Source organism: Lepidochelys olivacea (genome assembly GCF_965140295.1).
Source record: "Lepidochelys olivacea isolate rLepOli2 genome assembly, chromosome: 2".
Classification (NCBI taxonomy): domain Eukaryota; kingdom Metazoa; phylum Chordata; order Testudines; family Cheloniidae; genus Lepidochelys; species Lepidochelys olivacea.
The window spans coordinates 162,618,603-162,645,466 of record NC_140412.1 but is presented as its reverse complement, the minus strand read 5'-3'; the positions used below and the strand labels follow the sequence as shown (position 1 = coordinate 162,645,466).

The following is a 26,864-nucleotide window of genomic DNA, read 5'->3' as shown; positions in this document are numbered from 1 at the left end:
ACTGCACCACTACCACCAACACGACCCAGAGTTTGGATGAAATCAGCTCACGGATGAAGGACACCTGTCTGAGCAAAACAGAGGTGATATTGGTAGGATAGAGGAAAATATTTTGAGGAGCTTGCAGCCATGGTGTAGTCTCCTTGAAATGCATGTTCACATCCACAACTGGTCAATTCAGTCTGTAGTCTGGGAGTACTGTTGGATTCATTTAATTGAAACGGAGCACTCACACCACTACAGCCATGAGTTATGCTTCAGCAACTGGGAAACAGCAACTAGTTCAAAACTCTGTGCTGCATCTCCCCAGCAACACAGGCTACTATGACCACATAGTATTTATCCATCACTCTCTACAGTGGCTTCCCATAGAATTTTGAATCAAGTTTAAGGTCTCAAAGCATTCTATGACCTGGGCTCAGTACCTAAAAGCCATTTTAAAGCTCCAAGACAGAGCTCCTCTGGCACAGTGAAATTCAACAGTAAGAGTAAAGATCATCTGTTCAGGACACAACCATTTTCAGGCAGTCTGAGACTGTGAAATGAACTCCCACAGGAACGAAGAACTATCACAAACTTCATCACTTTCTGCTCAAAGTGCAAGGCACATTTCTTTGACCTTGCCTTCCCTAATATAAACACATTGCAACAGATATATTTAACCAAAAAACACCTACCACAACAAGACATTCCACTACTCCACATGCTTCTCCCTCTGGGGTTAGGATGAGAACACAACATGTGGCTAATATGTAATTGCATTGTAATTGTAATGTACTATTACAATGTGCTCAGATACTTCAGGGAGCAGTGTGGTATATAAAAAAAACCTATACAGAATAGAATGCCAGTGTTCACAAAGAAAGTGCCAAGAAGCTGTGGGCTCAACCATACTCCACTAAAGGCTGTGCATTGTAAACTCCTGATTTAGCTTTTTTTTTTTTTTTTTTTTTTAAGCTGAAAGACAAAAACCCAACACAGACAAAAATAAGGGCAATGATGTTAAAAACTGTAGGGGAACAAAAGATAATAAAAAAAATATAGAAAAGCTGCAAAAATCCTCAATACATCAAAATAATCCATAACAAAATTGTACATAATTACAGGTTAATCTTCAAATTCTCATAATGCGAACAAACCAAAATGCCTATAGTCTGTATGTGACTAAAGGAGAGAAAAAGTCACTGAGCAACCATTAGACACCCAGGTAAACTAAAAGGTAAATGGTACAGTATGTACAATGTTTTTCCTCAAGATTGTGTACATGTGAGTTAGAGAGATTTCTGTTAGTGACACCAGGGACACGTTATTTGTTGATGGTATTCAATGGGGAAATGCATTCTGGGTGTTTGAGGACAATGATAAGCAGCGACCTTTTAAACCCATTTCAATTTATCAATACATTTGCATACTTGAAATTAACCATTACTCAGAATAGTAATAGAAAAAAACTAAAATAGGTTGAAACACCAAACATAGATTTTAATTGCGTTAGACAACATTTACAGGTACAAACTGCTGCTCTTATATCACAATATTTCATCATGCTCCTTTGTCCCATTTTAAATGCTGTTTCCATTTTGTTTGTTTCTTCTTACGGAGGAAATTTGCACAGTACCTCAAGCTAGGAAAACGCCTATTTCCAAAGCAAATGATTCTCCATAAAGAAGACAGAAGACTGTCTTTTGTAATCTTTTACACATGCCTTTCAATCCATCTATGAATCATGTCATATGAAGCTGGAGCCTTACATTTATGTTGTGACCCAGACTGTTTAAAACAGAGCCTGTTTCTTAATTCTCAGTTGGTGAAGAGCAAGCAGAGGTTTGGCATGCTTAAAAATTCAGACTATTTTACATTAAAATATCCAAGGAATCACTAAACATAATTTTGCTGAAATGTATTTGCTATTTATCTCTAGCTTTTTTTGTTTTGGCCACCCCCCACCCCACCAAAATTGGCAACACTTCAATAATGACAATACAGGGCAGTAAACAAGTCATTATTAATTCACTATTGGTTTCACCTAATAGGGAAACAGTGTTTGATTAGAACAAACAATCTAGTGTAGAAAACACCAAGGTAAGCCTTTTTTGCTTAATTTGCTCTATGGGGAAAAATACTGGGGGAACTAATGACCAGGTTGATTTACAAGTATTAGTCTTAAAAGTCTAACTTAAAGTTCAGCTCTGTTTAGGTTTGTATTATGCTATCTTTCAGCAATTTCTAATTTAAAATTTAATGCACATTTAATTAGAAATTTGTCAACAAAACACCAATTTCAAATTCTAATATCGCTTCTGAAAAAAGGGCCTGACACACAAAACTATGGGTTTTTTTAGGTTAAATCTCTAATATAATTTCTATTTACAAAGGAGATTTCTCTTTCCTAAAAAAACTTGTCTAAAATTAGTTGTTTGAAAAACAAGAGCACAGAATGTAGTATAAGCAGTTAGTTGCAATAAACAACACTGTAAACTTCTAGGACTCCTTCCTCCCCACACATCTCTAGAAAAGGTGACACCATGAGAATTTTGGTCTATCATGTTTAAGTCCTTGCTCATTGCTCTGTGAATTTGAACCTTAAGAAACTGTGTGTAATTAACATGAAAAACATTTCAGTTGAATTTGCACCATAGCTATCACATATATAGTAACTCCTCACTTAAAGTCATCCCTGTTAACATTGTTACCTTACTGATCAATTAGCGAACATGCTCCTTTAAAGTTGTGCAATGCTCCCTTATAATGTCTTTGGCAGCCGCCTGCTTTGTCCACTGCTTTCAGGAAAAGCAACCTGTTGCAGCTATCTGGTGGGGGCTTGGAACCAGGGTGGACTGGCAGCCCCCCTATCAGCTTCCCGCTCCCCTAAGTTCCCTGTGCAGCAGCCACCCAGCAGGCTATCAATTGCCAGCAGTTCAGTTGTCCCTCCCCACACTGCCATGTGCTGCTCCTGCCCTCTGCCTTGGAACTGCTCTCCAGAGCCTCCTGCTTGCTGGGGGGGTGGAAAGGGGGACTAATGTCAGTGTGTCCCCCTCCCCCCTGCTCCTGCACCCCACTTATCCCATCTCCACAGAGCAGGGGGACACACCACAGGGCTCAGGATGGAGGGAGGTTCCTGGCAGCAGCTGCTGCGGTCTCAGCTTGCTGATTAACTTAACAAGGCAGTGTACTTGAGTGGGTCAGGTACTTAAAGGGGAAATGTGCATCTCTCTCTCTCTCAGACTCATACACACACACACACGGTGTGTGTCTCTGTCATGCTGTCTCCCTGCCCTCCATTCGTGCTGCCTTATAGTGTGAGGCTACATTAACAAGTTAACCCTTGAGGGCTCAGCCAATTGCTAGTTCATCATTTAGCAGTAAGGCATTCCCTGGGAAATATCCACCCTCTGACTCCACCACCTCAGCCAAGCTTCACAATCATCATTACTGTGTACAGTATTAAATGGTTTGTTTAAAACTTATAGTGTGTGTGTGTATATGTCTTGTCTGGCAAAAAAATTCCCTGGGACCTAACCCCTCCTTTTTACTTTAATTCTTATGGGGAAATTGGATTCGCTTAACATCGTTTCACTTAAAGTCGCATTTTTCAGAAACAACTACAACGTTAAGTGAAGAGTTACAGTTTTTTTTTTTCCCTTTTCTTTTTTCAAATAGCTTCTCTTTGTGAAACAGAAGCCTTCAAGCTTACACAGAGCTCTTCTTTAGGTTGCTACACTCAACAGAAATACTGTATTCTGCAAACTGGAGACTGCATTAAACAGGCAGTAGATGAGAAACTAAAAAACATCAGTGACTTTACTTGTCTTTTCCTGGATGCCGAATTGCACTGGGAAACAGACCACTGATTGTAGAAGAAGAGCATACAAAAAGCTTCAGAAATCACATGTAACTATAGTGTCTATATTATTTTTTATACTGATCCTTATTTAGAATAGGCAATGCTTTCCTAAAACTAAATGAACAGAGGCCATGGAAAATGTGTCACTTGATTTCCTCTCTGGGTCTAACTTCTCCCCCATTCTACTAATATGCTGTACCATCATCAAGCAGTCCAGATTTGTGACCAGGCCTCTGGGGGAAGGCTAGATGAGTATTTTCTAAGCTGTAGAAATACCCAGAAATTAATGAATAATTTCCTCTTACCCTGAGTGCATTGGGTCAGGTAACAGATTTTCTGTTCTGACTCCTGACCTCTCACTAGTCCATCACTAATGAGAAAAAGCAAGACGTAAGAAGAATAGTGTGGAGGGACAGTAAAGACAGGAATCAGAAGTCAGATAAAGGATTTCCCTCTTCTGCATCTGAAACAATGATTATTCAGGAACCACCAAATGAAATATCTTTTGCTAAATGAAGCATCTACAGAGAAGAACAGACCAAGCTTTGTAATACTCGATGAAAGTGCTGAAAGGACCATACTGCTGGCCTACTGATTTCTTTTGAGATACATGGTGATCTTTCAGCCCAAGAAGTTGCCGTTAGAGGCTTTGATTCCCTCTCAGACTTGTACACCTGATGTGATATCTGCACTGTTAACATTTGATCTATCTAGCTACTGATGCCATGAACATCCTGTTTCAAAGGCATCTTTGGTGGAAAGGCATGATTTTTTTTTTTAATGGAATCAGTGAATTTAAAGATTTATCTTCATTGCTCTGCAGACTGTGCTGTAATATTTTCTTTTGGTTCTTTACATTTGGGTAGAAGGAGAAGAAAGCCCCCTGTAAGATATGGAACAGTATGTTTGCCTGAGTTCTAAAAGATTCAAATGTGCAGATTACTCTGTCATCATGAAATATGCAGTATAAGACTTGTGTCTGCAAAGAGTGTCTCTCAGATACTCCTCACTATGGTAATGGCATAAGAAAACAGGTTTTTATTGATAATAGGTATAAAGACAAGGTGATTGTTGCTTCAAATGGATGAGAAGTCAAGAATAGAAAAGCTCAGCGTAAGCGCCATGATTGAAAAATGCTTTTGGTGGTTAATTTGACCAAATAAGTTGCTCTGAAGAAACTGCATACCAAAAAATATCAGATTTAGAAGAATGTACAGTGACAGAGTGAAGAAATGGCAGAGTTCAAAAGCCATGTCAAATTATTCATATAAAAAAGTCCAGGATAGTGGAACTTGTGTATTCTGGGATGGATCTTTTCATATTTGTACCAACAGAAGGACCTCATTGAGATTTTGAGCAGGCTGGTGGATGGGCCAACTGATTCTAACAACACTCTTATTACCACAGCTGAGTAGCCAAATTTTGGCTAGGATTTTCACTTTGAAACTAAGGTGGCTTGGATTTGTGTGACTGAGAAACCCCTGAGAAAGTAAATCTGGTCTGTAAATATGAATGAAAGCCTTTGTACTAGTTCTATCAGGACTTCAGCAGTGACTAGCAAAATCCTTCTAGCATGTTTGGAGCTATTAGAATTATTGTTCCTTCTTAGCTTTCACTATTCTCCATTACTTTTCCCAGAACTGGAAGAAAAAAGTGTGCAGTAGTTTGCTGGGTGAGCAACGTAGCAGGGCAATGCTATTTTCAGGAGCTTTGGGTTGATCTCCCTTGTGAAGAATTTTCTGGCTTTCCTGTCCTTGCTGGATATGAACAGATCCAGGCAGAAGTGTCTGATGAAATTAAGATGATTTGAAAAACTTTTTTCTGTTCAAAGTCCATTCTTAGTTTACAGTTTGGTGGCTCAGCTAGCCAGCTCTCTGATTTATGGGCCCTTTTGAAGAACATCCCTTGAGTTTAGGCACATTTCCTCCAGAATAAAATCTGCAGAGCTTCTGCATTTAGTGAGTTATTTTTTCTACCCTGCTGGTTTACGTAAGTTACTGGTAATGGAAGGTAATGCATAGTACTAATCTTTTAAACTAGCAGATTAATACATTTAGTAACTTCTGACATAGCCTATCTTTTCCATGGGTAATGTGTTGGTTCAGATGAGATTCTCACCTGAGAGACTGGCATCCTTGTTAGCACTCAGAGGTCAGAAATCACAGTGTACATACTGGTAAATTGAATATGTCCTATTTTGTGTTATTTTATGAATAAGTGGACCTTTGTGACTGAAAGCTGGAGAAGATTGATTAAAACAAGGAAGCAAATTTTGGATACCTGAAACTTTCCAAAACCCCTTCATCCCAACAACTAATCCTTCCCTCACTCCTTGTGACCTCCACAATCCTAATCTCTTATCATAGCCTCCAATAGGTAGCATTCCTGGCTGGCTGGCATTCCTATTCTCTTTACCTTAGAAAAGGCTCCTACTGGCTTCGCTTTCTGTACTCATCATGCTCACATTTGTTATTAGTTCTCTAGTCTCTGTTGGGCCTCCAAATCAAGTCCCCAATTTAAATACTGTGAAAACTAATAATTGCCCATTACCATTACAGATGAACTACGTATTCCCAGGTGGTAAATTGCAAATTGAGAGTTAACTGTAGGACTATCAGAACAGCTTGAATGCTCAATTCTATTGTCCTCCTACTAGCCCCTAGATAGAAAATCACAGAAAAACAGGAACTGGATAGTGGGGTTCAGAGGAACAGATAACGGGGAACTAATTAAAGCCGATTTCATGGCCGACTGGTGCTCTTCTGGGAGCCAAGTCTGCTTCTCCCCAGGGATCCTCACCCTCAACCTTGTTGCTGATTTCTTGTGGGCCAGATCTTAAGCATCAGTGGAAGAGCTGCTACATACAGAGAAAGAAAGCAGAAAAGTTGAGGGGAATTAAGATAAGAGGGAGGAAGGAATACATTAAGAAACACGAGAAAAAGTTAAAATATAAAAATAAATTAAAAGAGGCTGGTAACTCAGCATTAACTTCATTTAACAAAAGAAGGTCATTGACTAAAAGCATACCAGTCTACTTTATTAAAAAGAAGTTTTTGATTACAGGCAAACTGATCAAGTTTCTCCCAAGAAGAAGAAAATGGAAACTACTTTTACAAATAAAGCACCAGAAATCCATTGTATACATAATGTCAATTCACAAATACTGTAACTTTGTAAGGTTAATTTATTTTAAAAGTATTCATCTGAAAGATTTAAAATGAATGTTTTCTTTGGAATTAACAGTTATCCCTTTAAGACAGGAATGTAAAACATTTATAATTCTGAAGGCCACAACAGTAATTTGAAGGAGTCGAAGGAGATGCCTAGTTTCCACAAATATATATTCCCATACATTTACCTAAAGTACAAAAATTGACTGCTTTTTATCTTTCTTGATAGATGAAAGGAAATTGCTTATTTGATTAATCAGCAATGAATTTCAGCTGATCATATCTACCCTATTCAACCTGAAGTTATACGGAGAGAGCAGCCAGGGGCCGTACTTCACGATATAAGAAGATGTATTTGGACTTCCGGCTACACTTCCAGCACTCTGCTTTCACAAGTGAACTTTCCATTGCACTTCTATTTTTGTGCACTTGAAGCTCATTCTTAACTTTCACATATGCATGTAAAAAGGACTTCAGGGCACACCTGCATCTGTTCGATTGGATAACAGAAAATGTTTTTTTTTTTAAATAAGACCATTCCTTTAACAGAAATTGTTTTAAGTGATCTTTATTTTACTGGAAGGCCGTTCCTCCAGAATTACCAGACTTTTTGTTTAGAAGTACTTATTTTTCCTTTTAAATACACTCATATCTTCTACCTTGAATGGAATTATTTCACACTAAAGACTGCTCACCTGGGGAAATGATGTAAAAGAAATTCTTGAACTCATCCATCCAGACTTCTGCAAGCCGTCTGTTATTTTTGTTGATAATCTGTCCTGTGCCTCCTGGAAAAGTATAAGGAGTGGCTTTTCGGAACACATGTCCAACATGTGAACAGGTTACAATTTCCAAAGTGCCCCCACACTGCCAAATCTGAAAAGGACAGAACAGTCATTGCATAATTCACAGTGGTCACAATTAAGGTGATTTTTAAAGAGTTTTTGTACCTAATGTCTTTTCGAGCTGGAAAAAATTCTATTGCCCAAAAGTCAAGTAAAAATGTTCGTGTCCTGCTCACTAGAAGAGAATTTAAGAGGTGGCTGGGGGCAGACTGAGTGACATCAGGCACAACAGCACTGAGATGCCAGTCATGGACTGCTAGAGATGAATGGTAGGGCTCAGAGTGTGAAGCAAAAAAGAGAAAAATGGAAGCAGCAAAAGTGTTACTTTGTCTAAAAAGTTCCTATTCATGGTGGATTAAAAAAAAAATCAGATTTTTTAAAAATTTAAACTGGATTTTTGTTTTACTGAAGTACTTTTTTTTAAATAAACCTAATTAAATGTGAAATTATGACAACCTATGCTAAGACCTAAATTCACTAATATCTATTAAAATAATTTAAATTAAATAAAATATTCAAGCAGTACACGTTTCCTGCTGAAGATTTAAAGAAAGTCAAGCCACACTGAACTGGTGAAATGAACTGGCTTAACACCTGAAACTAGATTTTACTGAAGTGCTAAACCAGCTTTTGACAGCAATAACCTTCTCCAGATGCAGAGACAATATTTTCTTCATTTTAAATTTATTCAACTAGTTCAGTTCAATGATTAGTTCATACAAAGTTGAGAAACAGATTGGGAGTTGAAAAAGCAGGAAAGCTTGTTTTCCCCTTCAAATCTATTGGGGGGAGGGGGAGAGGGAAAGTGTTGAGAGGATGAAATCCACTAGTTCTAAAATCCTGAAATACATGACGACCAGAAACAAATCAGTTCAGTTTCCTAACTACAGATAATACTTCCTTTGTTTTATAAATCAGTTTTAAATGCAAAGCATGTTTTGAGAAACTTTTCCTTATGCATCCATCACAATCAAGGTAGTTTTATTTAACTAATAATTTTAAAATGCTGGGTTTTGTATATTTTTAATTGAATTCCGAACTCTGTCCTAATGCAGCTTGACACAAATCACAAGTTATAAAATTAAGCTAGTAAATAAGAAAGGTCATTCAGCCTTTTCTAACCTAACAAAAAAGTAAAAATTAAGAATTTGAATAAATAATATATTAAGATATAATTAAATAAATGTGAAGAAATAAAGTACATCATCCTACTTCGAAAAGAGAAGTACCAAATTTAGAGTAAGTTACATTTGGCTGCAAATTAACATGTTTTAATGGTTGCCAACCAATGAGAATTAACCTTTTGTAAAGAAAAAAATGTACAAATGCAAAACAAGTTTAAAATTGATTTTTTTAAATCGAGTTTCTTACTTGCTGATTTAAAATCAATCAATCCACCTTTTTATTACTAGATTTCTTTGTAAAATGTAACAAGATCCAGAAGTTTTTGTTCTCGATAAGATTATGTGAACTTAGTCTGGAAGACCTTTTCAATTTTACTCTGAGCCCCAAAAGATAGCAGCTTAAAATTCTTGTTGATGTGTTTAACTTAGCTATAATAGCAGTAACCCCCATACACTCTGGCTGAAAGCAAAGAAGGGAATGATGAACATTATCATTTGGTAGTCACCCAACATGGAATGTATTTCAGAAATATGGACAATACTAGGTAGATCCCACATCCATAAAAGGATGCAACCACTAAGTTGTAAATGACTGAAAGAGGGTTCATAACGGAAATACGAGCTTTTATTGGAAGGTTAAGCCACACATCACTGATGTCAGCTTAGCTTATGTCTCTCCAAGATGCTACTCTAACAGAGCTTCTAAACAGGCAAATGTTAGCTGATTTTTGAAATGCTTATTTTTCTTTAAATGAAAATTCTATGTCCAAACATTTTTGTCTCACGGCTCTGTAGACTGCAAACTTGACATTTTCCTTTTCTGACAATATAGCACTTTCAATGGTTCGCACCAGAAATTACACAGAAATTAAGTTGCTATCTGTGCTTGGATAATAAAGGTACAAGGACCACAACAGGTTACCATTTTTACAACTTAAACTGTCCTAAATTAAGAAGTAAAGCACTGAACCAAATGGAATTGCTGCTTACCCTGAAAGAAATTTCTAGGTTTTCTCCTCCCCAAATATCCATTCCAGCATCATATGTTCCAATTTCCTGAAAGTAATCCCTGTCTATTGAAAAAAGGCCTCCTGCCATTGTGGGTGTCCTGAAAGAAGACAAATATGTAAAGGCACTTTAAAGGCAGAATACTGGACATTTTGAATACACATGTAGAGAAAGGTATAAACCACATCTTTTCCATACCATTTAAGCATCTTTGGGTTTTTTACTTAGTTTACTTTTTATTCTTTGCCTCTTTCCTTCAAATCTTTTGTTTTTCTTACTTTTATTTCATACCTGTATCTTCTTGCACTGTAACTAAACCATTTCCTGGAGGACTGGATGGCCTATGAGATTAATGGTGTGATACAAAGCCTTTCACTTCCACATCAACTGTTCAAGCAGCTCTCAGTTTGCAATGACTGAAAGTTGTTGCCAACTAATGGTGTAGTGGCCTGTGAAACTCAGTTAGCATTTTTAATCTAGTTCCTAGTCAATAAATGTCCACCTGACATCTGAATTAGCGCTATGTTGGCGAGTTTCAGCAGAGGGACAACTTAAGAGGTCCAGTGCTTACGTCAGTCTTTCCTCCCTAAAACTACTCTTTATAGGTCAGGACACAGGAAGTGGATGATAAGCTGCTAATGCCCATAGGATAGATAGAAATCTTCTATCTCCAAGGTTGGTACCTTACAAAAGGCATTAATTTCCTGAAGAAAAAACATGTTTTCTTTAGACCATTCCTCAAGAAGAAAGCACCACAGTCCAAGTACTGTTGGCCATGATTACTTTCAATATATTACAGTGTTCACAGAAACAAACACTGTAATCAGGGATACATATAGAGCTCCATTACAACCCCTTTTTCAGATACTAAAAAGTCTCTCAAAAAAGGGTGCTAGTTATTTCTTAACCAATTTGCAAAATCTCCTAAACTTCAATTATGTACTTGCTTTTTAATGACAAAATCAGTGTTCTTATCTCGTATGTATGTAGGGTACTTTGACTTTGACTATTAAATTGACAGCATGCTTTCATATGACTTCTATCAGCAATTTCATGTATTCAGAAATGGTTTGAACTAAGTTTTTACAAACAGCAACTGTGCACCTGCAGTTAAGTGTAGGTGCAATAAACTTTGCAAGCAATTGCATGCAAAACAGCTAGATACATCACGCACAACACTTATATAGATTCCTAAAAAAAAAATCAAGCCCTGGAAAGGAGCTCTTAAGTTTCTGAATCTTCATAATGGAACAGAAGATAACAGCTACCTCCACATATCTATTGTTAGTAGTATCTGACATGTTTTAATTCAAAACGGAGCCACTGACTGTAAAAATACAAGTAGATACCACAAGAGTAAGTACTATACAGGCAAGACGGTGAGATCTACAGACAACCTGAGTGTATTCATGTTTAATTTAAACCACTAAAATCAATCACCTTCCCCAATCTAAATAAAAAGAGATCTCATTACAAATAAAATCAATGTATAACTGTCACATCACTGAATCATAAATGTTTCCCCTCCTAGAATAAAAGATAGAAAGAAAAGAAAAGAAAAAGGCAAACATCAGTAAAAAACTGTACGTTATTCACGAAGTACGTGGGGATCTCATTTGTTCATTTAAACTCTCGATTATTAAAACTGATAAATCATTAGGTAGGTTTTAAAATAAAGTTATAAGAAATCTGTTTTTTCCTTCATTATTAGTTTAATCTAAAAACATTTAGCAAGATCTCCTCATCACAATACAGCCTTCATACTATACTATTACTCTAAACATGCCAAACTGCTGATAAATCATACCTCGCTAATTATTGGACAGTAGAACCTCAAAGATACGAACACCAGAGTTATAGAGTGGCAACCAGACACCATATGAAACCGGAAGTAACCAATTAGACAGCAGAAGAGATCTCCCCCCACCCCAAAAAAAAAAAAAAAAAAAAAAGCAGCAGCAAATACTATATTGTGTATTGGTTCTTAAAGGTGGTCACATCTGGGCTGCCTGTCACCACCCTCACCCCGACTTACAGCTAGAAAGTGAAGACGCTGAGATTCGCGGGCAAAGCTATCAACCGCTGCTGCCAGCCCAAGGTAGCCAAAGCAGATGTAGCACTGGGGTCTATGCTGCTTTCCTGTAGGCTGTGGGTGCTGTTTTCACCCCATCCCCACCCCTAACCAGGAGGGAAACACAAGCTTGTGTGGGCCAAGGAAAGAAGCTGCCCTACAAGGAAGTTGCCTAGCTGCCTCTGGAATCTGACCCAGAGCGTGAACTGCTGGAGCTGCGTTTTGTTCAGAATTACGAACATTTCAGAAAAAAGAAGGACGACTTGTGGCACCTTAGAGACTAACAAATTTATCTGAGCATAAGCTCATGAAAGCTTATGCTCAAATAAATTTGTTAGTCTCTAAGGTGCCACAAGTCCTCCTTTTCTTTTTGCGGATACAGACTAATACGGCTGCTACTCTGGAACATTTCAGAGTTACAAACAACCTCCATTCCTGTGGTGTCTGTAACTCTGAGGTTCTACCGTATGTAAAAACTAATCTGGAAAGGAGACCACAAAATAATAAGGAATTATTTTAGGTATTTGATAATTAAACTAATAAAATCAATTCCCCTTACCTGACAGGAAGGGTCCGATCACCTTTCCTTCGGTCCATTTCTCTCTGAGGAACAGGATACCAGCGGAAATTCAACTTCCAGTTGAATCCGCCATAGGTCATATCAGAGCCTGCCATATATTCAAAGGTGTCATCACTGATTACATCAATGATAGGACACACTACTGTTCTCCTGAAGAGAGAAGTGCCAAAACCTATTAGTAAAAGTGACCAACTGCTGTGTCTTTTGTCTCTTACCTACTGTATAGAACAAGCATCCCTTCAAACTTACAGTAAACATGAAGCCTTTAGCCAGGAAGCATGGGCATTTTACTAAATTAAAAGAGTTTTTACTATTCCATTTGTAATGGTATTTGCCTACCAGGGAGAGTGCACATTTGTCCTGGTTATGGTAATGGCTTAATTTTTATTATTACTAATGTACTTAACATTAACAGTGCTTTACGTCTTCAAAGAACTAAACAAACATTAACTTATCGTTCCTCAAAACACTCCTGGAGTAATCAATAAGGAGTAATTATCCTCATCTTGCACATAAGAAAACTAAGGCGTAAAGTGATGAGGACTTTCCAATGCCACACAGTGACCCAGGATTATAAAACTTTTTGGTCCCTAGACGTATGCTCAAGATATCTTACATGTTTTGAAGTAAAAATTTGGTCTTTGCTCTGGGGGAATACTCAGATAACATCGACAAATGGATGTAATGAAGCAACTCTGGTTAACAAATACACTGATGTCATGTAGAGATCTTCAATAGGAAGAAACCACTCGTCCTTTGTCTATTCTTTAGAAGGTGAATTCTGAGATCGTAATCTGCTTAACACTCTTGGAAATGCATTCTGACAACTCTCTGTGGTCACATTACCTTTCTTGGAAAGTCACATCAAGATATGATTCGAAGGTGCCTTTCTGTGGTGCAACCTGCACCACTACTTATCCAATGATAATCTCACAAGAAAAAACATTACTTAATAATGACTTCAAGGGTAAAATACTGTAATTTCCTCTCAATAGAGTTCCCAACAAAACTTCATTTCTTGCAAATTGTTGTTAATGCACCACATTTTTGTATTGATAATTTAGATGTTAAATTTATCTCTCAGTAATTTACTCCAGCCAGGTTTATTTTAAACACAAAACTGAAATCTGCATCACTAGCACACAAGAAATTATTTAGGCTGGTTATTTTAATAAACTGCCCCCACAACTGCAGGGGTACTGCATGGAACTAACATATACAAACGACGTTTCATAAAGCATCCTTATAAGTCCTGCATCTTTTCTTTGCTCCCCTGACCAAACTGAAATTCTTTCACACTAGCAGAATGTTTTGTGTGCCTTAATAGCATGTACCAGAAAAAAAGTATCAGCAGAAAGTAGCCAGTTTCTCAATTTCCAACTACAATATAGATGAGTGTAGCTCAAATAATCATCGTAACTTTAGAAAACAGTTTCCCAAAAACCAGGTCATAGAGTTTTAGGCCAGAAGGGACCACCAGATAATCTAGTCCAATGGTGGGCAACCTGCGACTCATCAGGGTAATCCACTAACAGGCCACCAGACAGTTTACATTTGCCCAGCCACCCTCAGTTCCCAGTGCCCTTGATTCATCATTCCTGGCTAATGGGAGCTGAGGGAAGCGGTGCGGGCCACAGGGACATGCTGGCTGCTGCTTCCCGCAGGTCCCATTGGCCGGGAACGATGAACCACGGGCACTGGGAACTGCAGGTGGCTGGGCAAATGTAAATAAACTGTCTGGTGGCCTGCCAGTGGATTACCCTGATGGGCCACGTGCGGCCTGTGTGCCGGAGCTTGCCCCCACTGATCTAGTCTGAACTCCTGTATATCACAGGCCACCAACAACACACGTCACTCACACATTACACCCAACAATGGAAATGAGATCAAAGTATTATCACACACAACAGACTAGAACAGGGGTCTCAAACTCGAATCACCAGGAGGGCCACATCATCTGCCCCCCCGCTGCCCCTGCCCCCCACTCCTGCCCGTGGGGTGCAGCAGGGGGCTCAGGGCAGGGAGTTGGGGTGCAGGAGGAGTGCGGGGTGTGGCAGGGGGTTGGGGGGCAGGAGAGGTCTGGATTCCGGCCTGGCGCCGCTTACCTTGAGCGGCTCCGGGATGGCAGGGGTGCGCACCGGGGCCAGATTAGGCTCCCTGCCTGCCCTGGCCACAGCCCAGTGCCACTCTGCTCTGGGAAGTGGTGAGCACCCTGTCCCTGCGACGCCGGAGGGAGAGGGAGCAGAGAACTCCATGAGCTGTTCTTGCCTGTGGGTACCTCCCCCAAAGCTCACATTGGCCGCAGTTCCCAGTTCCCGGCCAATGGGAGCTTCAGGGGAGGTAACCATAGGCAAGAACAGCTCACTGAGTTCTCTGCTCCCCCTGCCCCCCAGGGTCGCAGGGAAGCGGTGCCTGCTACTTCCTGGCGTGGGGCTCACAGCACCATGGAGTTTGCAAATCCGAGGGCCGGATCCAAAGCCCTAAGGGGCCGGAGTTTGCTCACCCCTGGCCTAGAGGTAGGCTGGGGACACGGCATGCTGGGGAGGGGATGGGGGGCTGCGGGGAGTTTGGTGGGTCGTAGGGAAGAACCCCGCGGGCTGCATGCTCAGAGGCCTAGCCAACTCTGGTTACTGTCCCATCTCCAGCAGTAGCCATCCCAATACTTCAGAAGGAGATAAAAAACCTCCAAGAACACATTGTAAAGGGAAAAAAAATCCCTTCCTGACCTGTTAGTGGCCAGCTGAAATCCTGACACATGAGCTTTAGGAACTTAAGACAAACTGGAAGAGAACCGCAGGGCTGTTGAGCTCTGTCCCCTACCATTCCATGCTACCCCATCATACAATTGCACTCATAAGTTTGCCCAGCGCTCTTAAAACTAATTACATTGTTTGTCCCCACAATTCTTATTGAGAGGCTGTTCCAGAACCTCACCTCACTGATTATTAGAAACTTTTTAAATTTCCACCCTGGATTTGTTCATGGCGAATTTATATTCATTTGTTCTTGTCTTATTTTACAGTATAGTACTCATTCACAGGTGATTTATAACTTTAAATATAGCCTTTATATATACAAAGGAACCATGAGAACCCCAAAACTGTGGAACTGACTAAATTTTTGAAACCAGTTGGTTTATCACGAGTTCAAGGTTCTGATGGTTCTTTACAGTAAATAAAGCAGGGAAATCTAAAGTTACCTAATAAATATATTTGCTATGTGTAAGTGTTTGTGTTTTCTGAAAAAAGATATTGACGAACAAGAGGACACCAGATGACTTGAGAGATTATGCTACGCTTGGTAACTAGTCTAATGAGCAAACTATATTATGAAATACTACCAGATCTGAATCAAGACAATGCTCATCTTTTCTTACTATCCCTTTAATATGTATATTCTTTGAAGGTTAACATTTTTATTAAAAACCTGGCTCTCCTCTCACTTCCAAACTATACCTCCAGAACAATAAAGTATAACTTCAACATTTTAATTACCATTTAAAATATTGAGTTTTGATAGGAGAGCTGTTATAACATATAGGAGTGTAATAGTGAATTGTTCTTACAACTTTAGTTCTCAAACTAAATTGTTTCCAGCAATGACTAAACTCTACTGTGTAAACAAGAACATTAAAAGCTTCCCCCTGCAATTATGCCAGTGGACCTCAACCCTAACATATAACACTTCAATAGCTCTTTTATTTTGAATACACCAAGCAGAAACTGACAATTAGTAGTTAATGAATGTCAGCTAGGGAAAGCCCACTACCAACATCTTGCTCATATAGGTATCTACACCACTCTCCCTCACTCATCTTTTTGTTAGGTTGTGACCAGAATGATCTTTTAGAACTTCCCCATAGGCTGTTCTTCCAGGTGGGTGAGAAGGTGGGTGCAGGCGAAGGAGCTCCAGAACGTTACTCTCAGTTTTATTATGTTTCTTTCACTAGACTGGGTGAGTATTTAACTCAGGGCTTGCAGTGGTGCACATTGCATTGCTTAGTGAAGACACTACCTATACTGATGGGAGAGAACTGAGCAACGCAGTTATACTGACATCAGGAGTTCGGTCGGTATAATTGCGTCGCTCAGGTGTGTGCATTTTCCAAACCTGAGTGATGCAGTCATACTGACATAAGTTGTAGACCAAGGCTTAGTCAGGACATGTAACTTACATTTGAATGCAAGTTAAATTTAACAGCAAGTTTTGCTTTTTAAAAGCTCCCCCGTATTAGCATTTCATATGAACACTAGTTTTAATCACACATTTGTGAAATTCTGGGAAATTACAAAATTAATTCACTACTTCAAAGTAGGTTAAACAATATGTTCAGCTGAAGCTGATAAACTAAGTTAAATCTGCAGTAAAAGTATTCCTTACTAACCTTTACAAAAGTAGAACATTAACAAATAAATTGATAATTACCTGTCAACTTTGATTCGTGCCAACAGAGGTTCAAGCCATCCTACTGTACATTCACAATGAGCATCTAAGAAGGTGATGACCTGGCCTTTGGAAGCAGCAGCCCCCTTCAACCTGGCTCTGATCAATCCAGAACGTTGCTCCATTCGAATCACATAAACTGGTACTTTTAACTTTTTCACATAGTTTTCCAGGGGTCTCTTCAGGAAGTCTGCAAAATGTGACCAATCAATAAGAAATATGAATTAAGATAACATGGTAATGATATAACTAGCTCCAGTAGCTCTGTAGCTGTACAATGTAACTGTATAATCTGTGGTCCAGATTCACAAGCACACACAGTAATCTCATTTTAGCAGTACTTCTAACTCATTAAGGGTACAAAGAAAAACAGAAGAAGAAAAGATCAATCATACTGAAATCTACATGAGTGATCAATCACTGGGAAAGAAACCAAGCTGTTCAGTAAAAGGGGAGTCCTCAACTTCTCAGACCATAAGCTGCAACACCACAAGTCTCAGATGTTAACAACATGCCACATGACTTGGATGTTAAAATACTTTAAAAACGTCTGCTGCATATCTACAAAAGGACATTTATCATTTTTCTTTAAGTCTTCAACCTAAGGCTGCTCTTTCAAATATGCCTCCCACTAGCATATTAATACTTAGCTTTGCACTTTGAATTTGTATAGTTTCATTTACAAACCTGCATAGATTTGTGCTCTCAACTGTTGATGTGATTGTGTGCCTACCTGTGAATAGCACTTTGAAAATTATTATTTTTAAATGGGAGGCTACAGTTTTATGTGAAATAATTTGGCTGTCAGCATTTATCAGTAAGGTTACACCACTGTTCTGAGATGCTATAATGGAGACTACAGTTCTAGGACTTCCAATCCTTTAGGAGATTGAAACTAGAGAAATTGAGATGATGATATGAAGTCTTACTTGCCTAGAAATGGCTGAGTATTGTAGTATTCTGAGAATGGATATGAAAGCTACAGGGAAAGGAGCCTCAGAATACCACAGCAAGAAACAACCTCCCAATACTTCAGCAAAAGACAATGTGAAACACTGAGCTATGAAACAAGGGACATAATTTATTCACATTGGTTTCTCTGTTCCTTTTTCCTGCTCATTTTCCCTTATTCCCTTCTCTTACTGCATACCATGAAAGAGATGGGGAATGTAAGATGCTTACATTAGGATCAATTGAGATAACCAAGTTTTTGCAGCAGTAGACATATGTCATCTTCTCTGCAGCCACATAGGCCCAGGCTGCCAAGGTGGCTGCAGACTCAGTCTTGGAAGGATTAGATTTTTATTGGTAAATGTCAATTTCACTGCATGCACACAAACCAATGAAATTTTTTTTCCCATATATCAGAGGTTCTCAAACTGTGGGCCGGGACCGCAAAGTGGGTTGCGACCCCATTTTAAAGGGATCACCAGGGCTGGTGTTAAGACTGGCTGGGGCCCGGGGCATAGTCCAAGCCCCACTGCCCAGGGCTCAGGCTTCAGCTGCAGCCCAGGATGGTAGGGCTCATGTTACAGCCCCCCCCCCCGCCCCCATGAAGCCCTTTGGCTTTGCACCCCATGCCTGTAGCAGCGGGGCTCATGCTTCAGTCCCCACTCTTGGGATCATGTAGTAATTTTTGTTGTCAGAAGGGGGTTACGGTGCAATGAAGTTTAAGAACCCCTGGCATAGATAATTGATATTTACAGATAAACAAAAATGCTGCTTGAGAATTTATAGCTTGGATTTACAACTATTTACTTGGTATATTTTGATATGTGATGTTGAAAATTGTCACTGTTATAAAACTTTTAAAATCTCAGTGTCTACCATCAGTGTCTGAACCCACCCCATTGTCTATTCTCCCCATAAATTTTTACAGTTATGCTAAATTAAGTAGATAAAAATCGAAGAAATGCTTAAAAAGAATTGACACTATCCATAAAAATTATGTAAAAAATTACAATTCTGTAAAGCCTACTTATCTATCTATGGTGGGAGGTATTCACCTCACTACCAGAAAGTAATGAAGAAAGTAGCAGACTATGAGACAATTTGACGGTATGGGTTCTGTGGTCCTATAATTAAGGAGAATTAGGATCCTAGAGGTAATGGTAGCATGACAAATGGGAATGAGGATATGGAGGTAGATATTACCATATCTGAGGCAGAAGTGAAACTCGAACAGCTTAATGGGACTAAATCAGGGCGCCCAGATAACCTTCATCCAAGAATATTAAAGGAATTGGCACATGAAATTGCAAGCCCATTAGCAAGAATTTTTAATGAATCTGTAAACTCAGGGGTTGTACCGTATGATTGGAGAATTGCTAACAGAGTTCCTATTTTTAAGAAAGGGGAAAAAAAAGTGATCTGGGTAACTATAGGCCTGTTAGTTTCACATCTGTAGTATGCAAGGTCTTGGAAAAAATTTTGAAGGAGAAGGTAGTTAAGGACATTAAGGTCAATGGTAAATGGGACAAAATACAACATGGTTTTACAAAAGGTAGATCGTGCCAAACCAACCTGATCTCCTTCTTTGAGAAAGTAACAGATTTTTTAGACAAAGGAAATGCAGTGGATCTAATTTACCTAGATTTTAGTAAGGCATTTGATACATTTGATACCGTGCCACATGGGGAATTATTAGTTAAATTGGAAAAGATGAGGATCAATAGGAAAATTGAAAGGTGGATAAGGAATTGGTTAAAGGGGAGACTACAACAGGTCCTACTGAAAGGTGAACTGTCAGGCTGGAGGGAGGTTACCAGTGGAGTTCCTCAAGGATCAGTTTTGGGATCAATCTTATTTAATCTTTTTATTACTGACCTGGGCACAAAAAGTGGGAGTGTGCCAATAAAGTTTGTGGATGATACAAAGCTGGGAGGTATTGCCAATTTAGAGAAGGACAGGGATACCCTACAGGAGGATCTGGATGACCTTGTAAACTGGAGTAATAGTAATAGGATGAAATTTAATAGTGAGAAGTGTAAGGTCATTCATTTAGGGATTAATAAGAATTTTAGTTATAAGCTGGGGATGCAGCAATTAGAAGTAACGGAGGAGGAAAAGGACCTCGGAGTATTGGTTGATCACAGGATGACTATGAGCCGCCAATGTGATATGGCTGTGAAAAAAGCTAATGCAGTCTTGGGATGCACCAGGAGAGGTATTTCCAGTACAGATAAGGAGGTTTTAGTACAGTTATACAAGGCACTGTTGAAACCTCACCTGGAATACTGTGTGCAGTTCTGGTCTCCCATGTTTAAGAAGGATGAATTCAAACTGGAACAGGTACAGAGAAGGGCTACTAGGATGATCCGAGGAATGGAAAACTTGTCTTATGAAAGGAGACTCAAAGGAGCTTGGCTTGTTTAGCCTAACTAAAAGAAGGCTGAGGAGAGATATGATTGCTCTCTATAAATATATCAGAGGGATAAATATCGGAGAAGAATTATTTAAGCTCAATACCAATGTGGACATAAGAACAAATGGATATAAATTGGCCACCAGGAAGTTTAGACTTGAAATTAAACAAAGGTTTCTAACCATCAGAGGAGTGAAGTTTTGGAATAGACTTCCAAGGGAAGCAGTGGGGGCAAAAGATCTATCTGGCTTTAAGATTAAACTTGATAAGTTTATGGAGGAGATGGTAGGATGGGATAACATGGTTTTGGTAATTAAATATTCATGATAAATAGGCCCAATGGCCTGTGATGGGATATTACATGGGGTGGGATCTGAGTTACTACATAGAATTCTTTCCTGGGTATCTGGCTGGTGAATCTTGCCCATATGCTCAGGGGTTTAGCTGATCACCATATTTGGGGTCAGAAAGGAATTTTCCTCCAAGGCAGATTGGAAGAGGCCCCGGAGGTTTTTCGCCTTCCTCTGTAGCATGGGGCACGGGTCACTTGCAGGAGGATTCTCTGCTCCTTGAAGTCTTTGAACCACGATTTGAGGACTTTAATAGCTCAGACATAGGTGAGAGGTTTTTCGCAGGAGTGGTGGGTGAAATTCTGTGGCCTGTGTTGTGCAGGAGGTCAGACTAGATGATCATAACGGTCCCTTCTGACCTAAATATCTAATATCTATGAGGATTTCCTCACATGTAGATTTAATACATGACTAATTTCATTTTCGCTTCCTTTAGAATTTCAGTTTCTGCCTAAGGTGTTCCTATTAATTTATCACCAACTCCTCACAGCTAAAATAAAAGGCAAAATCACCTAAACATAAATGAATATTTGAACTGCCAAACGACCAAATAGCTCTCCTTAAGAAAAGGAAGAGGAGGTTACTCACCCTGTGCAGTAACTGATGTTCTTTGAGATGAGTGTCCCTGTGGGTGCTCCACTCCAGGTGTTGGTGCGTCCCTGTGCCTTCGCTCGGAGATTTTTACAGCAGTACTCGTACCGGTTGCGCATGCGCAGAGCTTCCCCCCCCCCCCCCCCCGAAGTGTACCTTAATAGTACGCACGCACGACCGGTCTCAGTTCCTTCTCTGCAACGGAGGCTACCCCAACTCCAAAGCAGAGGGGAGGAGAGCAGGTAGTGGACACCCACAGGGACACTCATCTCAAGGAATGTCAGTTACTGCACAGGGTGAGTAACCTCCTCTTCGAGAGAGAGATGTCCCTGTGGGTGCTCCACTCCAGGTGACTTAAAAGCAGTGTATCTCAAGGAGGTACGGACTTCGGATTGGGTAGAAATGCAGTAGATAATACAGCTCTGCCTAATCGTGTATCTGAGAGAGGGCCCTGAGTAAGGGCATAGTGTTTAACAAAAGCGTGTTCAGAAGACTAAGTGGCTGCTTTACAGATGTCAGTCAGGGGAACTTTGCATAGAAAAGCCACAGAAGTAGCCATCAATCTAGTGGAGTAAGTTCTGATGTCTGCTGAAGGAGTAACTTTCCGTATCTGATAAGAGAGTCAGATACAGTCAGAAACCCATTTTGAAAGTCTCTGGGTAGAAATAGGTGTCCCCCTAGACCGCTCTGCAATGGAGACAGAATCTAGAAGAATTCCTAAAGGGTTTGGTTCTATTCAAATAGAAAGACAAAGCCCTGCATACATCTAGGGTATGCACTGTGGATTCAAAAGAGTTTGCATGTGGTTTAGAAAAGCAGGTTGGCAGATGTATCAGTTCATTGATGTGGAATGACGAATGGAAGAAATTTGGAAGAATTTTTGGAAGAAATTTGGGGTGTAATCGAAGGGTAACTCTGTCCTTAAAAAAAATAGGTATATGCTGGTCTGCCATGAGAGCTGCTATTTCTCCTGCCCATCTGGCAGAAGTGATTGCCACTAAGAATGCTGTTTTCATAGAAAGGTGTAAGAGGAAGCAAGTGGCTAGGGATTCAAAATGGTTGTTGAGTTAAGCAAGATAATACTAAGTGAAGGTCCCACGGAGGGGTAGGAGGTCTAACATCCGGGTATAGGGATTGGAGTCCTTTGAGAAAACGTTTAGTGATCGGATGGGCAAACACAGAGGTATCAATTTTGTTGTGGAAAGTTGTAACAACAGCTAGGTGGACTTTGATGGAGCTGAAAGAAAGGCCAGACTGAGGTCTAACAGGTAGTCGAGTATAAGAGGAAGAGGTGCAGACATAGGAGACAGTTGTTCAGATGAGCACCATAGTGTGAATCACTTCCACTTCTGGAGATAGGTGGTGCGAATAGGTTGTGTTCTGCTATGTAGGAGCACTCTTAGAATTTCCTCAGAGCATGCTAGTTAGTTTTGGGAGAACCATGTAGGAACCAAGATTGAGGTGAAGCATGGACAGGCTGGGGTGTAGAAATCGGCCATGTTGCTGCGATAGGAGGTTCGGACTGAGAGTCAACGAAACTGGTGGGCAAGTTGAAATTCTGGTGAGGAATTGGAACCACGGTTGTCTGGGCCATGATGAGGCAATCAGGATCACCGTGGCATGATCTGTTCCTATCTTTGTCAGAACTCTGAGGAGAATCGGGATCAGGGGAAAAGCATAGAGTAAGTTCTGGTGCCATGGAATCATAAACGCATCTCCCAGGGAGTGTTTGACCAGTCCTGCTCTGGAGCAAAATTCGGGGCATTTTGTGTTCTCCGCAGTTGCAAAAAAGTCTATGGTTGGGTAGCCCCAAATGCGGAATACGTTGGTGATGATCATCTCGTTCATCTCCCATTCATGGTCCCAGGGAAAGCGTCTGCTTAATTTGTCCGCTGTGGTATTCATAGTTTCGGGAAGGTAGGCGGCGGATATCCAGATATTGCTCACAAGGCACCAGTTCCAGAGTTTCATGGCTTCTGTGCAAAGCGAGTGAGAGCGAGCTCCTCCCTGACTGTTTACATAGAACATGCAGGCAATGTTGTCTGGCATTATCCATACATGTTGGTTCCGGATTAACAGGAGGAAGTAACGGCAGGCATTGCTTATAGCTCGAAGTTCTAGGAAGTTTATGAACAGGGAGATTTCAGTTGAAGACCATAGCCCCGGATTGTGCGATGTAACGTGTGAGCACCCCAGCCTGTGAGGGATGATTCGGAAGCCATTATGATGGATGGAGTCTCCCGGAGAAAGGGGACTTCAGAGCAGATGTTGGAGGGAACTGTCCACCATAGGTGGGAGTCTTTAACTTGGAAAGGTATGGATAGAGGTTTGTTTAGGGCGTGCACATTGGGTCTGTAAACCATGGCCAAACAAGCTTGGAAGCACCTCATGTAGAGTCATGCGTTTTGGATCACAAAAGTGCACAAGGCCACGTGACCTAGTAGTTGCAAACAATCTTGAGCGGTGACTTGAGGACTGTTGCAAAGTTTTGCCGCCAGCCGCTTTATGGTGTTGAAGCGATCGGATGGAAGAGATGCCAGTCCTGTTCGGGAATCGAGGTGTGCTCCTATGAACTCCAGGTGCTGGGTAGGAGTTAATGTGGATTTGTCTTTGTTTATTAGCAGGCCAAGGGATAAGAAGCAATCGACGGTGAGTTGCGTGAATCGAAGCACTTTGTTGAGCGTTGAGGCTTTGAGGAAGTAATCGTCTAGGTAAGGAAATATTATGACTCCTTGCTTCCTGAGATGGGCAGTAACTATGGCCAGGAGCTTGGAAAAAGCATGGGGGGCAGTGGAGAGGCCGAAGGATAGTACCCTGTATTGAAAGCGTGTCGAGCAGAGGGTAAAACGGAGGAAGCATCTGTGGGCTGGATGTATTGTCACATGAAAATAGGTGTCCTGTAGGTCGAGGGCTGAAAATCAATCACCCTGCTCCAGAGCTGGGATTATGGTGGTGAGGGTAACCATTCTGAACTTTTCCTTCTTGATAAAATTGTTGAGCTGCCTGAGGTCGAGGATCGGTCGCCATCCCCTGGTTTTCTTTTCTGTTAAGAAATAATGGGAGTAAAACCCTTTCCCTCTGTATCGTTTGGGCACAAGCTCCATTGCTCCCAATAGAAGGAGATGCTGTACCTCTTGGAGGAGCAGTTGCTTGTCAGGGTCCCTAAAGAGGGACGGGTAGGGTGAGGGGGTAGGTAGGAGGCAAGAATAGGAAGGGGATGGAATAGCCAAGTGTGACGACCTCTAAAACCCACTTGTCAGTGGTAATGTTCTGCCACTGATGGAAGAATGGTCGTAGACTGTGTCCAAAAATAGGGACAGGCGGTGTAAGCGCTGAAGTGGGAACATGGTTTTCAAAACCCTCGACCAAGGCTTCAAATCTGCTAGTTAGTCTGAAGGGGTTGAGACGCTGCTGTGGAATTGGGGCGGCGACGCTGGTATCTGGGTCTCTGGCATTGCTGCTGTTGCTCGTGTGATCTCTGGAAGTGCTGGAAGTGGGGTAGCATGGACATTTGTAACATTGGTATCTATATTGTCGCCTTCTGGTCGTATGGGTTTGTATTCTTAAGGACCAGAGAGTTACCCTTGAATCCTTCACTGAGCGAAGGACGTCTTTCGTTGTGTAGACAAAGAGTTTGGACCACGAATGGAAGGTCTTCAATGGTACTCTGGACCTCTCGAGGAAATGAAGGAGGAGAAGAGCCACGAACCTCGGCACATGACTACTGCTGTAGCGGTGGATCTTGCTGCAGCACTGGCCACATCGAGGGCCACTTAAAGAGTGGTATGTGATATGATTTGTCCCTCAGACTAAAGCAGTAAATTATTGTTTCTTTTCTTCTGGAATGTCCTCAAAGTCCATGAATTTGTTGTAATTTTTGTGATCATATTTTGCCAGCACGGCAGTATAATTAGCAATTCAAAATTGAAGCATGCAAGATGCGTATACTTTACGACCAAGCAGATCTAAACGCTTACTGTCTTTGTCGGCTGGGCTGGAACGGGGATAATGGTGTTTGTTCTTTCGGTTGACTGCGTCTACCACCAGCAAATTAGGCGCTGGATGAGTGAAAAGGAATTCAGAGCCCTTAGAAGGGATGAAGTACTTGCAGTCTGCTTGTTTACAGGTAGTTAGGCTTGCAGCAGGAGTCTGCCAGATGGCTTTGGCAAGTTCCAGAAGAGCTGGGTCGATTGGCAATACAATTCCGGAAGGCGGCGAAGGCTGCAGGATATCCGTTAACTATGCTGCTGTTCATGAACCTCCTCCAGATTCATTCTTAGTTCACTGGCCACTGTCTTGAAAAGGTCTTGAAATTTAGAAAAGTCATCTGAAGAAGTAGGAAGTAGGGCTTTGTCAGTCGTAACAACTGGGTCTACTGAGTTAGAGACAGGTTGTGCCTGATCCTACACTTGTGATGGTGCTGTCTGGCATCAGTGGCAGGTTCGTGAGCTTGCGGTAACGGGCAGGTGTCGGGCCTGGTTGAGGTGGCATAGCGAGTGTGGTCTTGAGGATAGGGTGCCCATGGGGCACAATATTGCCACTGTGATGGGAAGGGCATAGATGGTGCCATCCAGGGGTTTACACATCACAGGGCAGGATCCTGAGAATAGGATGAGGTGATGTTTCTATGACCTCTATTAATTGGGATCTGAGGATGAGACACTTGATATGGCGAAAAATCCTCCTGCAGTCTAGCTTCCTCCTCATTGGAGGAAGGCTGTTCAGATCCTGGCTGAGCATTTGGAGATAAGCAGGCATTCACTAGGGGTGACTGCAGAATGGGTAACACCAGCAGGTCACCTGACTGTAAATTGCAGTGCTGAAGCTCCTCTATGTCGTGAGGGCTGCGCAAGAGGAATCTGCTGGGAAGAAATGTTCCTCTGCACCGGTGTCTTTAAAGTTGTTTGGCTGCGGGCCAGCTCAGCAGGTGCCAGTGCCGGGAGAGCGGTGATAGCCTGCAGAGGGGTGTGTGTGTGATACAGACATCCGCATGTGTCGGCACCACTTCCACTGCAGTGCCATGTGAGAGGCAGACAACTGGAAGCCTGAACCCTTGGCACCGGAGCTATGCGCGAGTGCCGCAGGTGGGTTTTGCACGGTGCCGGAGGAGCCCAGTGCGTCAGAACTGCTCAGCTGGGGAAGTGCTGGGAGGGAGGCAGTAGACCTGCCTGGAGAAGCCTTCTCACACAAGGTTCCCTTTGCGTGTGACAGAAGGTGATTTTTTTTTGAAGTTTTCTTCAGCTTCTTTGAAGCGGAGTTGTTGTGGCATGCAGCAGAGCTGGAATCAGCACCCAGGTCTGAAGCTGACCCTAATGATTTTTGAAGCAGGAGCAGCTTTAGCCTGTCTTTCCATGCCCTAGACTTCAGTTTACTGCAGTGGGCACATTTTTGGGGAATGACATCCTTACAATTACAACAGTGCTTAAAGCCTGGGGAGCCAGGCATGTCGGAAGCGGCTGCGTTGACAGGAACAA

The 26,864-nt window shown here is 41.1% G+C and overlaps 1 protein-coding gene across 6 annotated transcripts in view; it reads right to left on the bottom strand.

Moving 5' to 3' along the window:
* GALNT1 (polypeptide N-acetylgalactosaminyltransferase 1) overlaps positions 1-26,864 on the bottom strand; it is a 200,778-nt gene that overhangs the window by 42,523 nt on the left and 131,391 nt on the right. For all 6 annotated transcript variants that reach the window (XM_084618227.1, XM_084618223.1, XM_084618226.1 and 3 more), the window contains 4 exons: positions 17,068-17,275; positions 12,622-12,792; positions 9,974-10,091; positions 7,710-7,890 (listed from right to left, as the gene is read on the bottom strand). In XM_084618227.1, the coding sequence (XP_084474353.1) occupies positions 7,710-7,890; positions 9,974-10,091; positions 12,622-12,792; positions 17,068-17,275 (678 nt within the window). The remainder of the gene's footprint in view (positions 1-7,709; positions 7,891-9,973; positions 10,092-12,621; positions 12,793-17,067; positions 17,276-26,864) is intronic.